Source organism: Hemitrygon akajei, chromosome 6 (assembly GCF_048418815.1).
Source record: "Hemitrygon akajei chromosome 6, sHemAka1.3, whole genome shotgun sequence".
Classification (NCBI taxonomy): domain Eukaryota; kingdom Metazoa; phylum Chordata; class Chondrichthyes; order Myliobatiformes; family Dasyatidae; genus Hemitrygon; species Hemitrygon akajei.
The window spans coordinates 152,184,432-152,201,593 of NC_133129.1; the positions used below are offsets into that span (position 1 = coordinate 152,184,432).

Sequence of the window (17,162 nt, forward strand, 5' to 3'; positions counted from 1 at the left end):
TGTAAGGAACACAAGAAGCTACAGAGGCAAGTGGACTCTGCCCACTACATTGTGGGCACATCACTACCCACCATCGGTAGCATCTATAGGGGCAACATCTATCGTCAAAGACCCTCCACCACCTCAGCCATGTGGTTTCAAGTTATGAAGCATGGTGTTCACAAATATTTAGTAATTATTCTATCAAGCTGCAGAATGCAAATTTTATGGTGGCCCAATATGGCCTCCTCTACATTGGTGAGCTAACCAATGCAGCCTCTTCTACATTGGAGAGACCAGGCTTTGTGGAATACATCCACTCCATCTGCAAAAAGCAGCATTTCCCAGTGGACAACTATTCCCATTCCGAAATGTTGGTCCGTTACCTCTTCTACCATGACTAAGCCATTCTCAGGTTGGAGGAACAAGACCTCATATTCCGTCTAGGTAGCCTCCAATCTGATGGCACTGATTTCTCCAACTCTGGTAATTTCTTTTTCCCCCTACCCCTTCTGTCTTCTATTTTCCACTCTGGCCTCTTGCCTCTTCTCCTCACCTGCCTATCACATTCCCCTGGTACCTGTCCTCCTTTCCTTTCTCCCATGGTCCACTCTCCTCTCCAATCAGATTCCTTCTTCTCTAGCCCTTTGCCATTTCCATCTATCACCTCCCAGCTTCTTACTTCATTTCCCCCTTCCCCCACCCACCTGTCTTCACCCATCACCTAGCTTGTCTTCCTTCCCCTCACCCCATCTTCTTATTCTGGCATCTCCCTTCTTCCTTTCCATTAGTGATGAAGGGCATCTGCCCAAGCCATCAACTGTTTATTCATTTCCACAAATGCTCCTGACCAACTGAATTCATCCAACGTTTCAAAGCTCAAAGTAAATTTATTATCAAAGTACATATATGTCACCATATGCAACCCTGAGATTTTCTTGTAGGCAAACTCAATAAATCCATAGAATAATAACCATAACAAAATCAATGAAAGACCACACCAACTTGGGTGTTCACCCAATGTACAAAAGACAACAAATTGTGCGAATATGGGGGGGGGGGGGGGGGGGGGAGAGAAATAAATAGATAAATACCAACCAAAAAATATCAAGAGCATGGGATGTAGAATCCTTGAAAGTGGGTCCATAAGTTGTGGGAACATTTCAATGATGGGGTAAATGAATCTGAATGAAGTTATCCCTTTTGGTTCCAGAGACTGATGGTTAAGGGGTAATAACTGTTTCTGAATCTAATGGTATGCATCCTGAGGCTCCTTCACCTTCTTCCTGATGGCAACATGTCCCGGTGGCAGAGGTCCCTGATGATGGATGCCACTTTTCTGTGACAGTGTTTCGTGTAGATGTGGTCAATGGTGGGGAGAACTTTACCTGTAACAGAGGTACTGCTGTGGTTTCGTCATCATTGCAATTAGGTACTGAGCCCAGGAGAGGTCCGCCAAAATAATAGCACCAAGGAAGTTGCTGACCCTCTCCACCTCTGATAAGGACTGGCTCGTGGACGTCTGGTTTCCTTCTCCTGAAGTCAATGATCAGCTCCTTGGTTATGCTGACACTGAGTAAGAGGTTGCTGTTACTGCACCACTCAGCCAGATACTCAATCTCCCTCCTCTATGCTGGTTCATCACCACCTTCGATTCGGCCTACAACAATGGCATCATCAGCAAACTTGAATAGGGCATTGGAGCTGTGCTTAGCCACAAGGTAATAAGTGTAAAGCAAGTATAGCAGTGGGCTTAGCCTACTGGTGGTGCACCTTTGCTGATGGAAATCGTGGAAGAGATAATGTTGCCAATCCAAACTGACTGGAGTCTACCAGTGAGGAAATAGAGGATCCAATTATACAAGGAGGTACTGAGGCCAAGATCTTGGAGCTTGTTGATTAGTATTGAGGTGATGATGGTATTGAATGCTGAGCTATAGTAATAAAGAACATCCCGATGTATGAATCTTTGCTGTCCAGATGTTCCACAGTTGAGTGAAGAGCCAGTGAGATGGCATCTGCTGTGGACCTGTTGCTCCAGTAGGCAAATTAGAGTGGAATCAAGTTACTTCTCAGGCAGGAGATGAATTTTTCATCACCAGTCTCTCAAAGTACTTCATCACAGTGGATGTAACTGCTACTAGATAAGTCATTAAGGCAGGGTACCATGTTCTTCTCAGGCACCAGTATACCTGTCAAGGAAATCATAAGGAGGAGAAATCTGTGAGTACATTAACAAAGATTGGTGCACAACTCAGCTGTAGTTAGCAGTCACTGTTCTCAATAATGTTAATCTCAGCATACTGACTGCTGCTGAAAATGGAGAAACCAATCAAGGGAACCATCACTGCATGAAGCAACCTCCATGCTTCAAGACTATCACAGACTTTTTTTAATCTATTCAACATACGTAAACTGTCATTGATTTACTTGTTTTTTTTTTGTCTTCTAACTAACAACTTTCACATCACATGCCAGCGATAATAAACCTGATTCTGATTCTGGGTGATGTGGGCAATGAAAAGACCAATGTTCATCAGTCAACATAACTTCTGACAAATACACCCAGTGAAATGTGTTCCTTGGTCAGAGTCAATGTGACATGGCAATCCCCACCAAGCAATATAGTCCTTGATCAAAGGTTTGCTGCGTGTGTGGCAGTGGCTTTACTTGCTGTAAAAGAGTCCACCCATCTTGAAAACTTATTCACTATTACCAGTAGATCTGGGTATCCTTGACGTTTTGGTAAAGAAATGTAGTCCATTTGTAAGTGTAAAGATGGACCAAGTTGGTCAGGCACACTTAATTATGGCAGCTTTTCATGCTCCAGGATTTGTTTTCTGGCATGTCATGCAGTTTTCAGAAGTTTGTCATGCTTGTTGCTGAACTTTGGATTCCATCACCATTGGAAGAATCTGTTGACCACCTTTTGCACTCCAATGTGTCCTAGAGAGTGTATTTGTTGTGCCAGATAAGGAAACAATGTGATTGAGGCTACCAGTCTATGACTATTGCCATATCTCCATACCCTATTGCTGTTTAACCTCCTACCATTCTTCATCCAGAACTACTTTTCCTGTGGCAGGCATTGAGCTTGCATCTCTCTAATATCTTGCATGTTTGTTTATGATACAGAGTTCAACTTTGTTTCCATATTTCTAGTAGTCGGGTTCACTGCACATACTATTAGTAGTCATTTTATTTCTTTCACTCCTTCCTGTGCTGTCCTTTTTGCAATTTTATTCACAAATACATTACTATGGCTTTCAACTGAAGCCATTTTAGAGTAACTTCTACATTTTAATACAGCAACTTCTGACAGCATGACATCAAAGGTCTTGTACTAGTTGGCCAACCTTGATTGGTGTTCCAACAGAAATCCTCTGTCAATAGCTTTCCAAAATTGTGAACAATTTCAAAAGCATATCAAGAATGAGCGTAGATATTAGCTGATCTTCCTTCTGCTTCCTTCAATCAAAGCTTTCAGTTCTGCCAGTTACACAAAAGTACCAGGAGCCATGCTTCCTGCTGCCAGCACTTCAGTTCCTGACGAAACCATTCTAATTCCTCTCTCAATCATTGATGAGCCATTAGTGTACAGACCTTTGTCAGAGTAAGAACTAACAATATCCACTGTGGTCTCCATGTTCTTGAGTTAAGACTACCATCATGTGTTTCTTGTTAATATACTGGGCAAATAGTTGACATATATCAGGAATTCTACAGAATGTCACCTTTAGAGTCCTGTTAACTCTTTCAATTGCTCACACATTAGATCAAACCAACCATAGTCTTAACTCTAAACCAGTAGCAGGCATTTTCTGGAGCTTATCCCATACTTTCACAATATCATCTAGCAGCCATGTTTCATTAGATTCAACACTGATAATGCATTTTGCCCAGATTCTCTCATTAAACTGGAATGTTTTACTCAAAATACATCTTTATTACCTTGACCATGATCTCAAGATATTAATAATTTACAGCTGAAATTTTAATAGGTTATCCTGCAACCTGAATTTAATTCAGTCCACTCCCACCTCCGACCTTCCCTGTCGTTCTCTGCTGGATTGCATATATATTTAAGCTTTCTCGTGCACTCTACTGGCTCACGTGAATTTATCATCTTTGTATCTGTGCTACACTACTGGTATGAACTTAATTTAATTTATTTGGCACTCTACCAGCTTGCGCACATAATCCACACTCTACTAGTTTTCACTTGGCTCCACTGGGTTGTGTTTCTTTTTTTACAGATCTGTATTTAAAATAGCAACGTAGCAGCTCCTCACTCGCAATTCCCATCTGATATTTGAAGCCAGAACACTTAATCTCAGACAGAGGAACATGGAAATTCTTACTCCTTTTGTTTTGGTGCCGAGAATTCCCTCTTGGTCTTCAATTATTTCAAGTAACTTTGAAATCTTCACCAACTATGCCACTTATTCTGATGTTTCTGATCAAAGTTTCTTTTCGAAGTCAGGAAAGAGACACAGAACTTGTTGTACCATGATTGTTTTATTAAGAGTTGATAGAACAGAGGAAAGTTGAACAGACACTGATAGTGGTCTATTAGTGAAGAGAAAGACAAGATTAAAGATAGCGCCTAGTATAGAATAGCTTTTTTTTAAAAATATACCAAGCGGTAAAGAAAATTCCATTCAAATCTACAGATAAGAATTAAACAATTAGAAAGTGCTTATTCAATACTGTCGTACCATGTTAATCAATGAGAAAGCACTTACTCAAGTAATGCAGAACAAAAAGTTTTCCAGAATTATACCCCATATAACCACTAGAGGCATATTAAAACTGTTTACATGTATAAAAATCACATAAAATACAAGCACATAATTGTTAAACTGCAAAGACAATATGAATTAAACAGTCTAAGAATTCAATAGTCAGATCCAACAGCTTATTTAGATAGCTAAAAACTCAATTCATGCAGCATTTTTATAACTTGTTGGGTTATAAAACAAGATAAAATCTTGTAAAATAAGATGTAATTTTTAAAACATCCACAATGAACTTCAATTTGGCCTCTGAAGACGATTCTATAGAAAGATGCCTGCAACAATCCGGGACTGCAAGAGTCACCTTGTTCCATATCCCACACTCCTTTGAGACTTACTCGGTTTATTTCCCCTACGCTCCCCTTTAAAACTTACCCAAATGTCGTTTCCTGAACTCTAAGTTTATCGGATTATCTAGAAAATGTATTATTCTGACTAACAACCAAAAAACTGAATTGAATTTGTATTTGAACATTAATACAGTAACATCAAACAGACCAGAAAAACAGCCAGATCAGCAAAGTTTCATGCAGCAAATTAGCACCATTTCATTGTAATTTAGAAAATTCTTATGCACTTCCTTCAAAACTCTTTATTAATTAAATCCCAGACATGAAGTTGTCTTGATATCATTGCTTTTTTTAAAAAATGGGATACATGCAACTTGATCATACATTCTAGCACATCTACACAATGGCATTCTTCACTCTAACACATTCCCACAGGATCAAGAAAGAATTGATTCCACTCCAGTTGTATGGATTCTGACATGGCTCATGGGGATCTATAAATTTTGCCATAGATACAGCAAAGCACAAGTGTGCATGTAGTAATGCAGGAGCTTGTGCTGAGTCTATATACTCCTGAGAAACAGAGCCAATGTTCTCACCCCAAATGCTGCTTTACCACTTTCAGATGGCAAGTTCATGGAAATCTAGCACTTCTGCATTCTTCTGTTTTGCATATTTAGATGCCTCTGAAACAGTAAGAACTTAGTAATTATATCTGAGATATCTACCTTTCACATGAGCAAGTAATCCTGGACAATAAAACACCAAGTCAGTTGCCATGGTTTTATAAGAATACTTAACCCAACTGACCTAAACCCCATATACACACTAGGCAAAGACAAATTAGATATGTGTTGAAGACCAGGGCATGGGCACAGTTGCAAGGACATCTGCTTGACTTGCTTTTGGGACCAGTGCACAACATCAGCCCCAAAAGAAAATCAAGTAGAATTGACTGGCATAGTGTTTATAGGTTCTAAAAATAAGAAACATAGAAATGCCTGCACACTTCTTACATTATTTGAGTACTTTTTGTACAAGTATCATAAAACAATAATGATGCATTGTATACACAAGGTCAGAAAATTACGGTAGAAAATATTTATATATAAATAGTATATTGTGCCCAATCTAGCAATGCTGTCACTGGTATAAACAAAGCATATTTTTTTTGCTTATTAGTTCAGTAGTCTATAACCCATGGGGAGTTGCTTAACTAGATCCTGCTACTGAGATTCAAAGTCCAATTTCCAACTTCATGTGCACATTTTTCTTTTAGAAACAAAGAAAATCTACAGCACAGTACAGGCCTTCAGCCCACAATGCTGTGCCGAACATATACTTACTTTAGAAATTACCTAGGATTACCCATAGCCCTCTATTTTTCTAAGCTCCATGTACCTATCCAGAAGCCTCTTAAAAGACCCTATCGTTTCCGCCTCCACCACCAATGCAAGCAGCCCATTCTGCACATTCACCACTCTCTTCATAAAAAACTTAGCCCTGACATCCCCTCTATACTTACTTCCAAGCACCTTTAAACTGTGCCCTCTTGTGCTAGCCATTTTAGCCCTGGGAAAAAGCCATCTTGTTTGTTATGCAACTGTATCTAACTAGAACATGTATACAATCAGGCTAAATTTCTTCAGATGTGTTAACTTAAGTGAAGACAATGATACGTGCAAGTTCATCAAATTTAGATATCAAACTTAAGTGTAAAGATTAAAACAGTAGAAAATACCATTTCAGATCATGCATAGTTGAAACATGAAGAACGCTTTACAGTTGCGCTTCGGGGTGTCAGGAGTCAAAAAGTAATGGAATAAGGGTATGCTGTCTGAGGACAGAGGAACTGTTTTAAGTGCTTAGCAATTATATTGAATTGGCGCTCAAAAAAGGAAGGAATGCTAGAATTAGACTCCTACTTAAAGCTATATGTGGACAGCAAAGTCAAAATCCTCTACCTACCCACCCCATCCAATCATTAAAAGCATCAGCTTCAGATCTTGCGTCTATTCTGGTGAAACTTCGATTCAGATTAAGCCATGCTGTCCAAGTCCACGAAAGAATAAATTTGCTTAATATTATCAGAAAGAGAATAGCATGCTTAAAATTATTCTATTTACAGCAATAGTTATGCCGATTCTTGAAAAATTACAAGTAGTGATACCTAAAATAGTTCTCAGGGACAAACTTGCCATTCATATAATTATGATAATGTCTGCTATTAAATGAACAAAAGACATTTCACCACTTAAATTGGTTTCCATGTTAATGAAAGAATGCTACACATTAAGGTATGATATTTTATACTTTTTCCAAAGGTAGTACCTATAAATATGCACAAAATCTGTATTACAACACAAAAATACTTGATTCAAAGGGCAACCCCATCCAGAAAACGTAAGACTGGCATGTCATCCAAATCCCTTGCCACTGTATTCCCAGACATATTGCTTCCTTGTTAGCCAGCTGGTTTCAGTTTTTGTTTCATGTTAGTTCAGTGCCCTCTTCAGCCAGAATGATATAGTTATTATAAGCAACTAAGTTCTGTGACGTTTCTACTGAATAAACAAAATGCATACTCAAAGAGAAATATGCAACCTCCTGTGATAGCAACACAGTAAGAAACAACACTGGAAACACCTGAAAATTTCAAAAGGTATCAAAGTATTAATAAATAATTGAATTCAACTGTTAAGCTGGAATGAGTTTAAGCTTTACTACAGTCCAGAGAAGTGATTACTTATTATTTACTGCCAATCCAGAAAGTATGTAAGTTTCATTCTCAGTTGCATCACCTTTAACAATATGTTCCCTGCCAGGAAGATCTTTGGATTTCTCTGCAGTTATTAAAATACCTTTCATCTATTTGACATGCTAATTTATTCACAAAAATTGTGTTTGCCAGCTATCACAATATTGTAAAATGTTATCAGAAAGAATGGGTCACCAGTGCAAAGTCAGCCATAAAAAAAATGGAACCACTGAAATGTTAGAAGATGGAGCAATTCCAAAACCAAATGCAACAACTTGTATACCGTACACCCCACAAAATACAGTGGAATTTACCAATAGCTGATCATAAAGATGTGTATTTAATCACTGTAAATAATTACTGTGAAACAAAAAGGATTACAAACCAAACTAATAAAGTATAATCCATTTCAAGTGATTAAAAGGGATGACACCAAGATTTTTCTTGCAGACAAGTTTATTAGCAACATTTTATTAATAACCTTGTCACAGGGTTTAACATGGTCAACAATCATATTTCGAGGCCTGTTTTCACTAATTTATATATTAATGTACAAAATTGCCTGAAATGCAGATAAAGCATTTTAACTCCAGTTGGCTCCTACAAAATCATTAAAACAAGGGATCATTATTAACACACATAAAAACCTGAAGATCATTTATCCCCAGTTTTCTTTGTTAAATTGAGCCCAATACAAGCACCTTTCACCATAATATTATTTCCATTCCAGAACAGCTATAAAACTCAGTTCAAAAAAGCCAAGAACAAATTAACTAATTAATATTTGACACAAAACATTTTCAGAACACCTTAATTTCAACCATGAAAAGTGAAATGATAGCTAGGATACTCACCAACTCTATTCCTTGTGGAAAGGGTGCATCATCCCAATCTTTTCGTGGAAAACGCTGAATTATTTTCCCTGAGCCTTCAACAGATCCTAAGCACAAACAAAGTTAACACGTTACCACATATTGCAGGACTACTACTTAATACAGAAAAAATGTAGCAATGAACCTTGCACAACAAAACATACCACTAGTAAAATCAAAGAATTTAAAACCAGTCTCCACCTTCCAAAATAAAATCTCATTTTAAGTTCCAGCAACAACAATACATCATCCAACTAGACACATTAGTTTTCTGGGCTCCTCTAACATTTACATTCATGACAGTCTTGAAGTTACATCTCCAGTTTCAAATCCATGAGGCTCATCACCTTCTCCCTCAACATGATTCATATAAACAGCTGACCACTCAGCTTCCCTTTCGGCCTCCATGTTTACTGATATTGCTGAAAAGTACCAACTGGCTTTCTTCAGGTCTGTCACTGTAATCTTATTTCAAAATAAGAGCAACATTTACAGCCTCCTTTACTTCCTCAATGAAACAAAATCACTGAACATGCCTCACCACTAACAGGTTTGTTCTGCTTGTATATTCCACCCATTTTGCAATGAAGCTAACAATCTATTTGACTTGCTAATTATTGTTGTTGTACCTTCATACCAAGGATACCTTGATTTATATTCATCTACAACTGTAATCTCTTTGTTTAAATAGTCTGCTTTTGTATTCTCCATATCAAAATGGATAACTCACATTACCATTATAATCCACATCATTTTTTTGCCTGCTAACTTCAAGATCTACATCAGTTTGCAGACTCTCTGCATCCTCCTCAAAACCTGTGAGACTTCTCACCATTGTGCATTCACCAAATCTAAATCCACCTTTTCATTTAATTTAGTGATGTAAATAATTGAATATTCTACACAAATCATCTTGCACACCATTACATCCAGTTTGGTAATCTCAAAATGACTACATACTGTACACTACATACACTACATCTATTGGACCACCTTTAAGCAATCTGGTTGTTACATCTTCAAAGGTGGCTAGTAAATTCATCAAAAACAATTCCTTTTTATGAAACCACATCTACTTTCTCTGAAATTACAATTTTCTAAATATACAGGTACTCCTTCCTTCACATTGGATGCCTACATCTCCCCAATGATAGATGTGGAAAGAGAAACTGAATTAACATTTGGAATCGATAACTCATTTTCTTTCCACAAATCTTTCCTTATTTGCTGAGAATTTCCAGCATTTTCTACTTACATTTCACATTTCAAACATCTACAGTTTTCTGTTTTTGATGCTGATAATTTGGTTCAGTGCAGTGCTAAATATCACAAAATAACAGAGATTAAATAGTTAGAAGCATTGGTAGAGGGGACAGTGAGTTAAGGCAAAGTTTACTTCAATGACCAGTCAAAAGACTTACTGCTGACAGGATTAGTAGACCTTGATCTACCTAGACTCCTTCACCACCCTTATTTTCTCAATCTTGTCTTCTTGCTGAAATCCATTCCCCAAGTAACACATATTATTTTGGTCAGTTGAATGGTATTTCAATGTGCTCAGTCAGGGATTTATTCAGTAGACATTGCATTGTTTCTTATTTCAAAATTTGTGTGCAAGCTGCTGGTGGGACTCACAAGGCTTTGTCCTCAACCAGCAAGTCCTTGCTCTCACAGTCTGGAAATAATTCAAGAATACTTGTAGGGTGAAGACACTACCATAACAGCTAGAATAACAGGAACAGATACAATCATTTCAACCATTGAGTTCTTGCTGCATATTCAAAACTTTCTGAAATCTTCTTCACATCTAAATCAAAATCTCCATATATCCAATGTTGATTTGCTTTTGTCAATATATTTAGATAACTTTAGGCAAAGCCAAAGGATTTATTTACTTGCTCCAAAACCTTCAAAAGGAAGATGAAGTCACTCGTATGAGTAAAGCACATCACAAGTATGCATGCCAAACTAAACTGTGTTACAGACCAAACACGAGGAAATCTGCAGATGCTGGAAATTCAAACAACACACACAAAATGCTGGTGGAACACAGCAGGCCAGGCAGCATCGATAGGGAGAAGCGCTGTCGACGTTTCGGGCCGAGACCCTTCGTCAGGACTAACCGAAAGGAAAGATAGTAAGAGATATGAAAGTAGTGGGGGGGGAGGGGAAAATGCGAAATGATAGGAGAAGACCAATGATCCTTTCCCTTCTCCAGCTCTGTATCACTTTCGCCAATCAGCTCTTAGCTTCATCCCACCCCCTCCGGTCTTCTCCTATCATTTCGCATTTCCCCCTCCCCCCACTACTTTCATATCTCTTACTATCTTTCCTTTCGGTTAGTCCTGACGAAGGGTCTCGGCCCGAAACGTCGACAGCGCTTCTCCCTATCAATGCTGCCTGGCCTTCTGTGTTCCACCAGCATTTTGTGTGTGTTACAGACAGCACTTGCTGTAAACTGGATTAATTCCAAAGCACAGAAATATTGGGTCACAATCAGCATCCAAGACACATCAATGATTGAGAGCAACCTGGAGCAAGGCTGTTGTAGTACTGCAAACAAAATGTTTTCACTACATTTTCCCTTAGGATACAATTTAGCATTTAAGCTCCAGTTTGAGATTTTCTAAAACTTCCTGAAACTCCAGTTTGAGATTTTCTCCTCTATTAGCCACAGTCAGAAATGTGACAAATATGGAAGCATGGCAAATAAACAATGCACAAGCTTGCACTCGAGTCAGACGAATTCATGGTTGTATATTTTGGTTAAGACAGTGGAAGGAAATTCTGCAAATAGCCAGATTCAAGATTACAGAAAACAAAAAAGCAACTATTTTGTTTACAGAGGTACTGAAATTAAATCAATGCAAGACATACAAAAGTGAATAGCAGTCCTAACTGACCAAAGAGACCAAGAGCTACACATTCACAATTGCCAGAAAGTGTCAACACAAGTGACAAGGCACTGGAGTGTGGCGTACTTACCCTCACAGATCAGGGCACTGACTAAAATGTTAGAGTATCAATCTTAACTGCGGGAGATTGGTTCCGGGACCCCCCGCGCGGATACCAAAACAATGTGGTTACTCAAGCTGGTGGACTTTAGGACCCAGCGGAGCTCTGGACCCGCTGCCCGCAGATTTCTGTTCTGGAAAAAGATCATGATTGAAAACAAAGTGGAAATAATAAAGCGATCACAAAGAGGTGAAACGCCATCGGTCATTGGAAAAGTATTAGGCTACAGTCGGTCAATGATCGGAACAATTTTAAAGAATAAAGTGAGAATAATGGAGCATGTGAAGGCCCTGCCCCGATGAAGCTGCAATTATTACTAAGCAACGCAGTGGCTTAATTATTGGAATACATACTTTTCTTAAATGTCTTATATACATAGAAAGGTTAAATATATAACTATATATGAAGACAAATGTTTGACTAACTGACACTAAATAATACCGGATGTACCTGTTCTGACTTAGAGAACTTCCGGTTTTTTTCAATTCCCAATCCACAGTAACCAATGCACATCCTCCAGTATACTTGTCCGTACATGCTCTAACCACAAATGTTGGAAAGAGAACTTCTGGGTTTTCCCAATCTGCAGTTGGTTGAATTTGTGCTTGTGGAACCTGCGGATAAGGAGGGCCGACTGTAGCTGGACAAGACATTAGCAAGACCACACAGGAGTACTGTGTGTGGATCTGGTCATGCCAGTAATGAAAGTATGTAATTAAGATGGATAGGGTGCAAATTTGTAAGGATACAAGAGGACTGGTGAGTCTTTATCCCTGGGTAGGGAAGTCTAAAATTAAAGGACATAGATTTAAGGGGAAAGGGTAGACATTTCAAAGGGATCTGAGCATCAAGATTTTCCCACACACAAAGTGGTAGGTATATAGTGTGATTTGCCAGAGCAAGTGGCAATAGCAGGTACAATTACAACATTTAAAAAAATATTTGGATAGGAACATGGATAAGAAAGATTCAGAGGGATATGGGCTGAATACAGGCAAATGGGATAGCTACAGTTTCCATAAAATACAATGCAATTATGCACCAGATTACAGCACCATCTTCAAAACCCACAATGTTAATACCTAAATGACAAGGAGTTCAGGTACAAAGGACCACTACCACCTGTACAGTACTGTGCAAAAGACTAAGGCACATGTAAAAAAATGTAAAGCAATTCTCTTTGGTCAGTTAGGACTGCTATTCACTGTCTCACGTGACAGTGAGAATAGGAATAGGATGAGGTGGAGGATAAATGCGTGGCTGAGGGATTGGAGCAGGGGGCAAGGATTCAGATTTCTGGATCATTGGGACCTCTTTTGGGGCATGTGTGAACTGTACAAACAGGACGTCGTTGCACTCGAATCTTAGGGGGACCAATATCCTGGCGGGGAGACAGGGGAGAGTTTAAACTAGAATTTTTGGGGGGTGGGAACCGAACTGAAGAGACTGGGGAAGAGGAGGTTGACTCACAAATAAAGAAAGCTTGTAGACAGCGTGTGAGGGAGGAAAGGCAGGTGATAGAGAAGGGACGTGCTCAGACCGAAAGTTTAAGATGTGTCTATTTTAACACAAGGAGTGTTGTGAACAAAGCGGATGAGCTTACAGCGTGGATCAATAGTTGGAGATATGATGTGGTGACCACTAAAGAGACTTGGACGGCTCAGGGACAGGAATGGTCCTTCAAGTTCCGGGTTTTAGATGTTTCAGAAAGGACAGGGAAGGAGGCAAAAGAGGTGGGGGTGTGGCACAGTTGATGAGAGATAGAGTCATGGCTGCAAAAAAGGTGCACGCCATAGAGGGATTGTCTACGGAGTCTCTGTGGGTGAGGTTAGGAACAGGAAGGAGTCAATAACTTTACTGGGTTTTTTTTATAGGCCGCCCAATAGTAACACGGATATTGGGGCGCAGATAGGGAAACAGATCCTGGAAAGGTATAATAATAACAGAGTTGTCATGGTGGGAGATTTTAATTTCCCCAAATATCGACTGGCATCTCCCTAGAGCGAGGGGTTTAAGATGGGGTGGAATTTGTTAGGTGCGTTCAGGAAGGTTTCATGACACAATATGTAGATAAGCCTACAAGAGGAGAGGCTGTACTTGATTTGGTATTAGGAAATGAACCTGGTCAGGTGTCAGATCTCTCAGTGGGAGAGCAATTTGGAGATAGTGATCATAATTCTGTCTCCTTTACAATAACATTAGAGAGAGATAGGAACAGACAAGTTAGAAATGCATTTAATTGGAGTGTAGGGAATTATGCGGCTATCAGGCAGGAAATTGGAGGCTTAAATTAGAAACAGATGTTCTCAGGGAAAAGTATGGAAGAAATATGGCAAATGTTCAGGGGATATTTGTGTGGAGTTCTGCACAGGTACATTCCAATGAGACAGGGAAGTTATGGCAGGGTACAGGAACCGTGGTGTACAAAGGCTGTAATAAATCTAGTCAAGAAGAAAAGCTTACAAAAGGGTTCAGAGAGCTAGGTCATGTTAGAGATCTACAAGATTATAAGGCTAATAGGAAAGAGCTCAAGAGGGAAATTAGGAGAGCCAGAAGGGGCCATGAGAAGGCCTTGGTGGGCAGGATTAAGGAAAACCCCAAGGCATTCTACAAGTATGTGAAGAGCAAGGGGATAAGACATGAAACAATAGGACCTATCAAGTGTGACAGTGGGAAAGTGTGTCTGAAACCAGAGGATATAGCAGAGGTACTTAATGAATACTTTACTTCCGTATTCACTATGGAAAAGGATCTTGGTGATTGTAGTGATGACCTGCAGCAGACTGAAAAGCTTGAGCATGTAGATATTAAGAAAGAGGATGTGCTGGAGCTTTTGGAAAGCATGAAGTTGGATAAGTCGCTGGGACTGGATGAGATGTACCTCAGGCTACTGTGGGAGGCAAGGGAGGAGATTGCTGAGCCTCTGGCGATGATCTTTGCATCATCAACAGGGACGGGAGAGGTTCCGGAGGATTGGAGGGTTGCAGATGTTGTTCCTTTATTCAAGAAAGGGAGTAGAGATAGCCCAGGAAATAATAGACCAGTGAGTCTCCCAGCCATCAAATTCTAAATTTGTGTATATTTACAAAATACAATTAAGTTGGTCAGTAAAACTATTGAAAATCTTTTCTTTCTACTTTTGTCAGTTAAATAAAGGTTCACGTGAATTAACATATCACAGATATTTGTTTTTATTGCATTTTGGAAAATATCCCAATTTTTCTGGAAATGGGGTTTGTACATTCCCCCGTGACCCGGGTGCTCCAGTTTCTAACAATCCAAAGGCGTAGGTTAACTGGTCACTGTAAATTGTCCCATGATTAGGCTAGGGTTAAATCAGGGATTGCAGGACGTTGTGGCTCAAAGGGCTAGTACAGCCTATTCCAAGCTCAATGAAAAAAATATTTTAAAAACTGCATCAATTCTCTAAGGTAAACTGCCGTGCAGTTTTATAAAAAGAAATCAGCTGATAGGTTGTTCCAAGCATCTTGGAGAACTGCCAGTTCTTCTGCAGACTTTCACTCCCTTGCTTGCTTCTGTCTCTCCAGGTAGCCCCGGACAGCCTCGATGATGTTGAGATCAGAGATCTGTGGAGGCTATATCATCTGTGGCCAAACTCCTTGTTCTTCTTTTCTCTGAAGGTAGTTCTTTATGACTTTGGCCATGTGTTTTGGGTCATTGTCCTGATGGAGAATGAACCTGGAACTGATCAGAACCTCCCTGATGGTTTGTATGATAGATGATAATCTGCTTGTACTTCTCATCATTGAGAATTCCATGAATTCTGACCAGATCACCAACTCAGCCTGCAGAAATGAAGCACCAAATCTGCAGGGCACCTTCACCATACTTCATTGCTGGCTGCAGATACTCATTCATGTACTGCTCTCCAGTCTTTTTTATGGACAACCTGCCTCCTGTTTGAGCTAAGAATTTCCCAATTTGACTCATCACTCCAGAGCACTTGCTGCTGTTGTTCAGCACCCGAGTCCTCGTGCTTTTCTGCGTAAGTGAGTCTCTTGGCTTTGTTTCTACTTCAGTGGAATGGCTTTTTGGCAGCAACTTTTCCATAAAGACCATTTCTGACACAACTTCTCCGGACTGTAGAGGAATGTACTTAGGTTCCAATGATTTCTGTGCATTCAGAGCTGATAGCAGTGGGCTTCTTCCAATTTAAAAATGACATCAGTTTGATGTAACTCTCGCCTGCTGCCACACTCAAGTTTCTATGACTGACAACTGCATTTTTGGTCCTCAACCTTGCCCATTTCTTTCTGCTTCTTCAGAACAACTTGAACAGCACATCTTAAAACTCCTGTCTGCCATGAAATTTCTGCTTGGGAGACACTTGTTCATGTGGGATGACCACATTCAGTCTTGTTGCTATACTCACTCTTGCCATGCTGTAAGAGTAGATGATCTGAAGATCAGACCGTCATATCTGCCACACCTGAACCTTTTCGTTTGGCTGTCCTTCAAAGTAAAATTTATTATTAGAGTTCATACATGTCACCACATACAATCCTGAAATTCTTTTTCCTGTGGTCACTCTCAGCAAATCTATAGAACAGTAACAGTAAACAAAATCAATGAACAACAAACTGTTCCAAAGCAAACATAAATAAATAGCAATAAATAACAAAAGTATGAAATAGCAAGATAAAGTGCTTAACGTGAGACGACCAGTAGAATGAGAGTTGTTGTCCTCTTTTGTTCAAGAGCCTAATGGTTGAGAAGTAATAACTGATCTTGAAATTGGTGGAGTCCTGAGAGTCTTGTACCTTTCTCCTGATGGCAGCAGTGAGAAAAGAGCATGGACTGGTTGGTGAGGATCTTTGATGATGGATGCTGCTTTTCTCTGGTAACGGTTTACTCAATGGTTCGGAGGGTTTTGCCCGTGATGTACTGGGCTGAATACACTACATTTTGTAGGATTTTACACTCAAAGGTATTGGTGTTCCCATACCAGGCCATATTGCAGCCAGTCAGCACACCTTCCACCACACATCTATAGAAGTTTGTCAAGGTTTCTGATGTCTCCGCAGACTCCTGAGGAAGTAGAACACTGTCATGCTTTCTTTGCAAATGTCTTTATATGATGGGTCCAGGAGAAGTCCTCTGAGATAGTGGCACCCAGAGATAGTTACTAAGCCTCTCTATCTCTGATTGGAATTGGTTCATGGACCTCTGGTTTCCCCCTCCTGAAACTTACAATCAGTTCCTTGGTCATGCTGACATTGTGTGAGAGTTTGTCATTAAATCAGTCAAATTTTCAATCTCCCTCCTGAATGCTGATTCATCACCACCTTTGTAACAGCCCATAACAGTGGTGTAGAGCTGTACTATAGGTGCAAACCCAGTCTGATTCCTTCCACCCCCTCCCCCCCCCTTCTTTCTCCTGAGGCCTCCCGTCCCATGATCCTTTCCCTTCGTCCAGCTCTGTATCACTTTC

At 39.7% G+C, this 17,162-nt stretch overlaps 1 protein-coding gene across 3 annotated transcripts in view; it reads right to left on the reverse strand.

The window, feature by feature from the left end:
- The window catches only part of sbf2 (SET binding factor 2), a 521,046-nt gene that overhangs the window by 430,661 nt on the left and 73,223 nt on the right, over positions 1-17,162 (reverse strand). For all 3 annotated transcript variants that reach the window (XM_073049581.1, XM_073049580.1, XM_073049579.1), the window contains exon 2: positions 8,678-8,763. In XM_073049581.1, the coding sequence (XP_072905682.1) occupies positions 8,678-8,763 (86 nt within the window). The remainder of the gene's footprint in view (positions 1-8,677; positions 8,764-17,162) is intronic.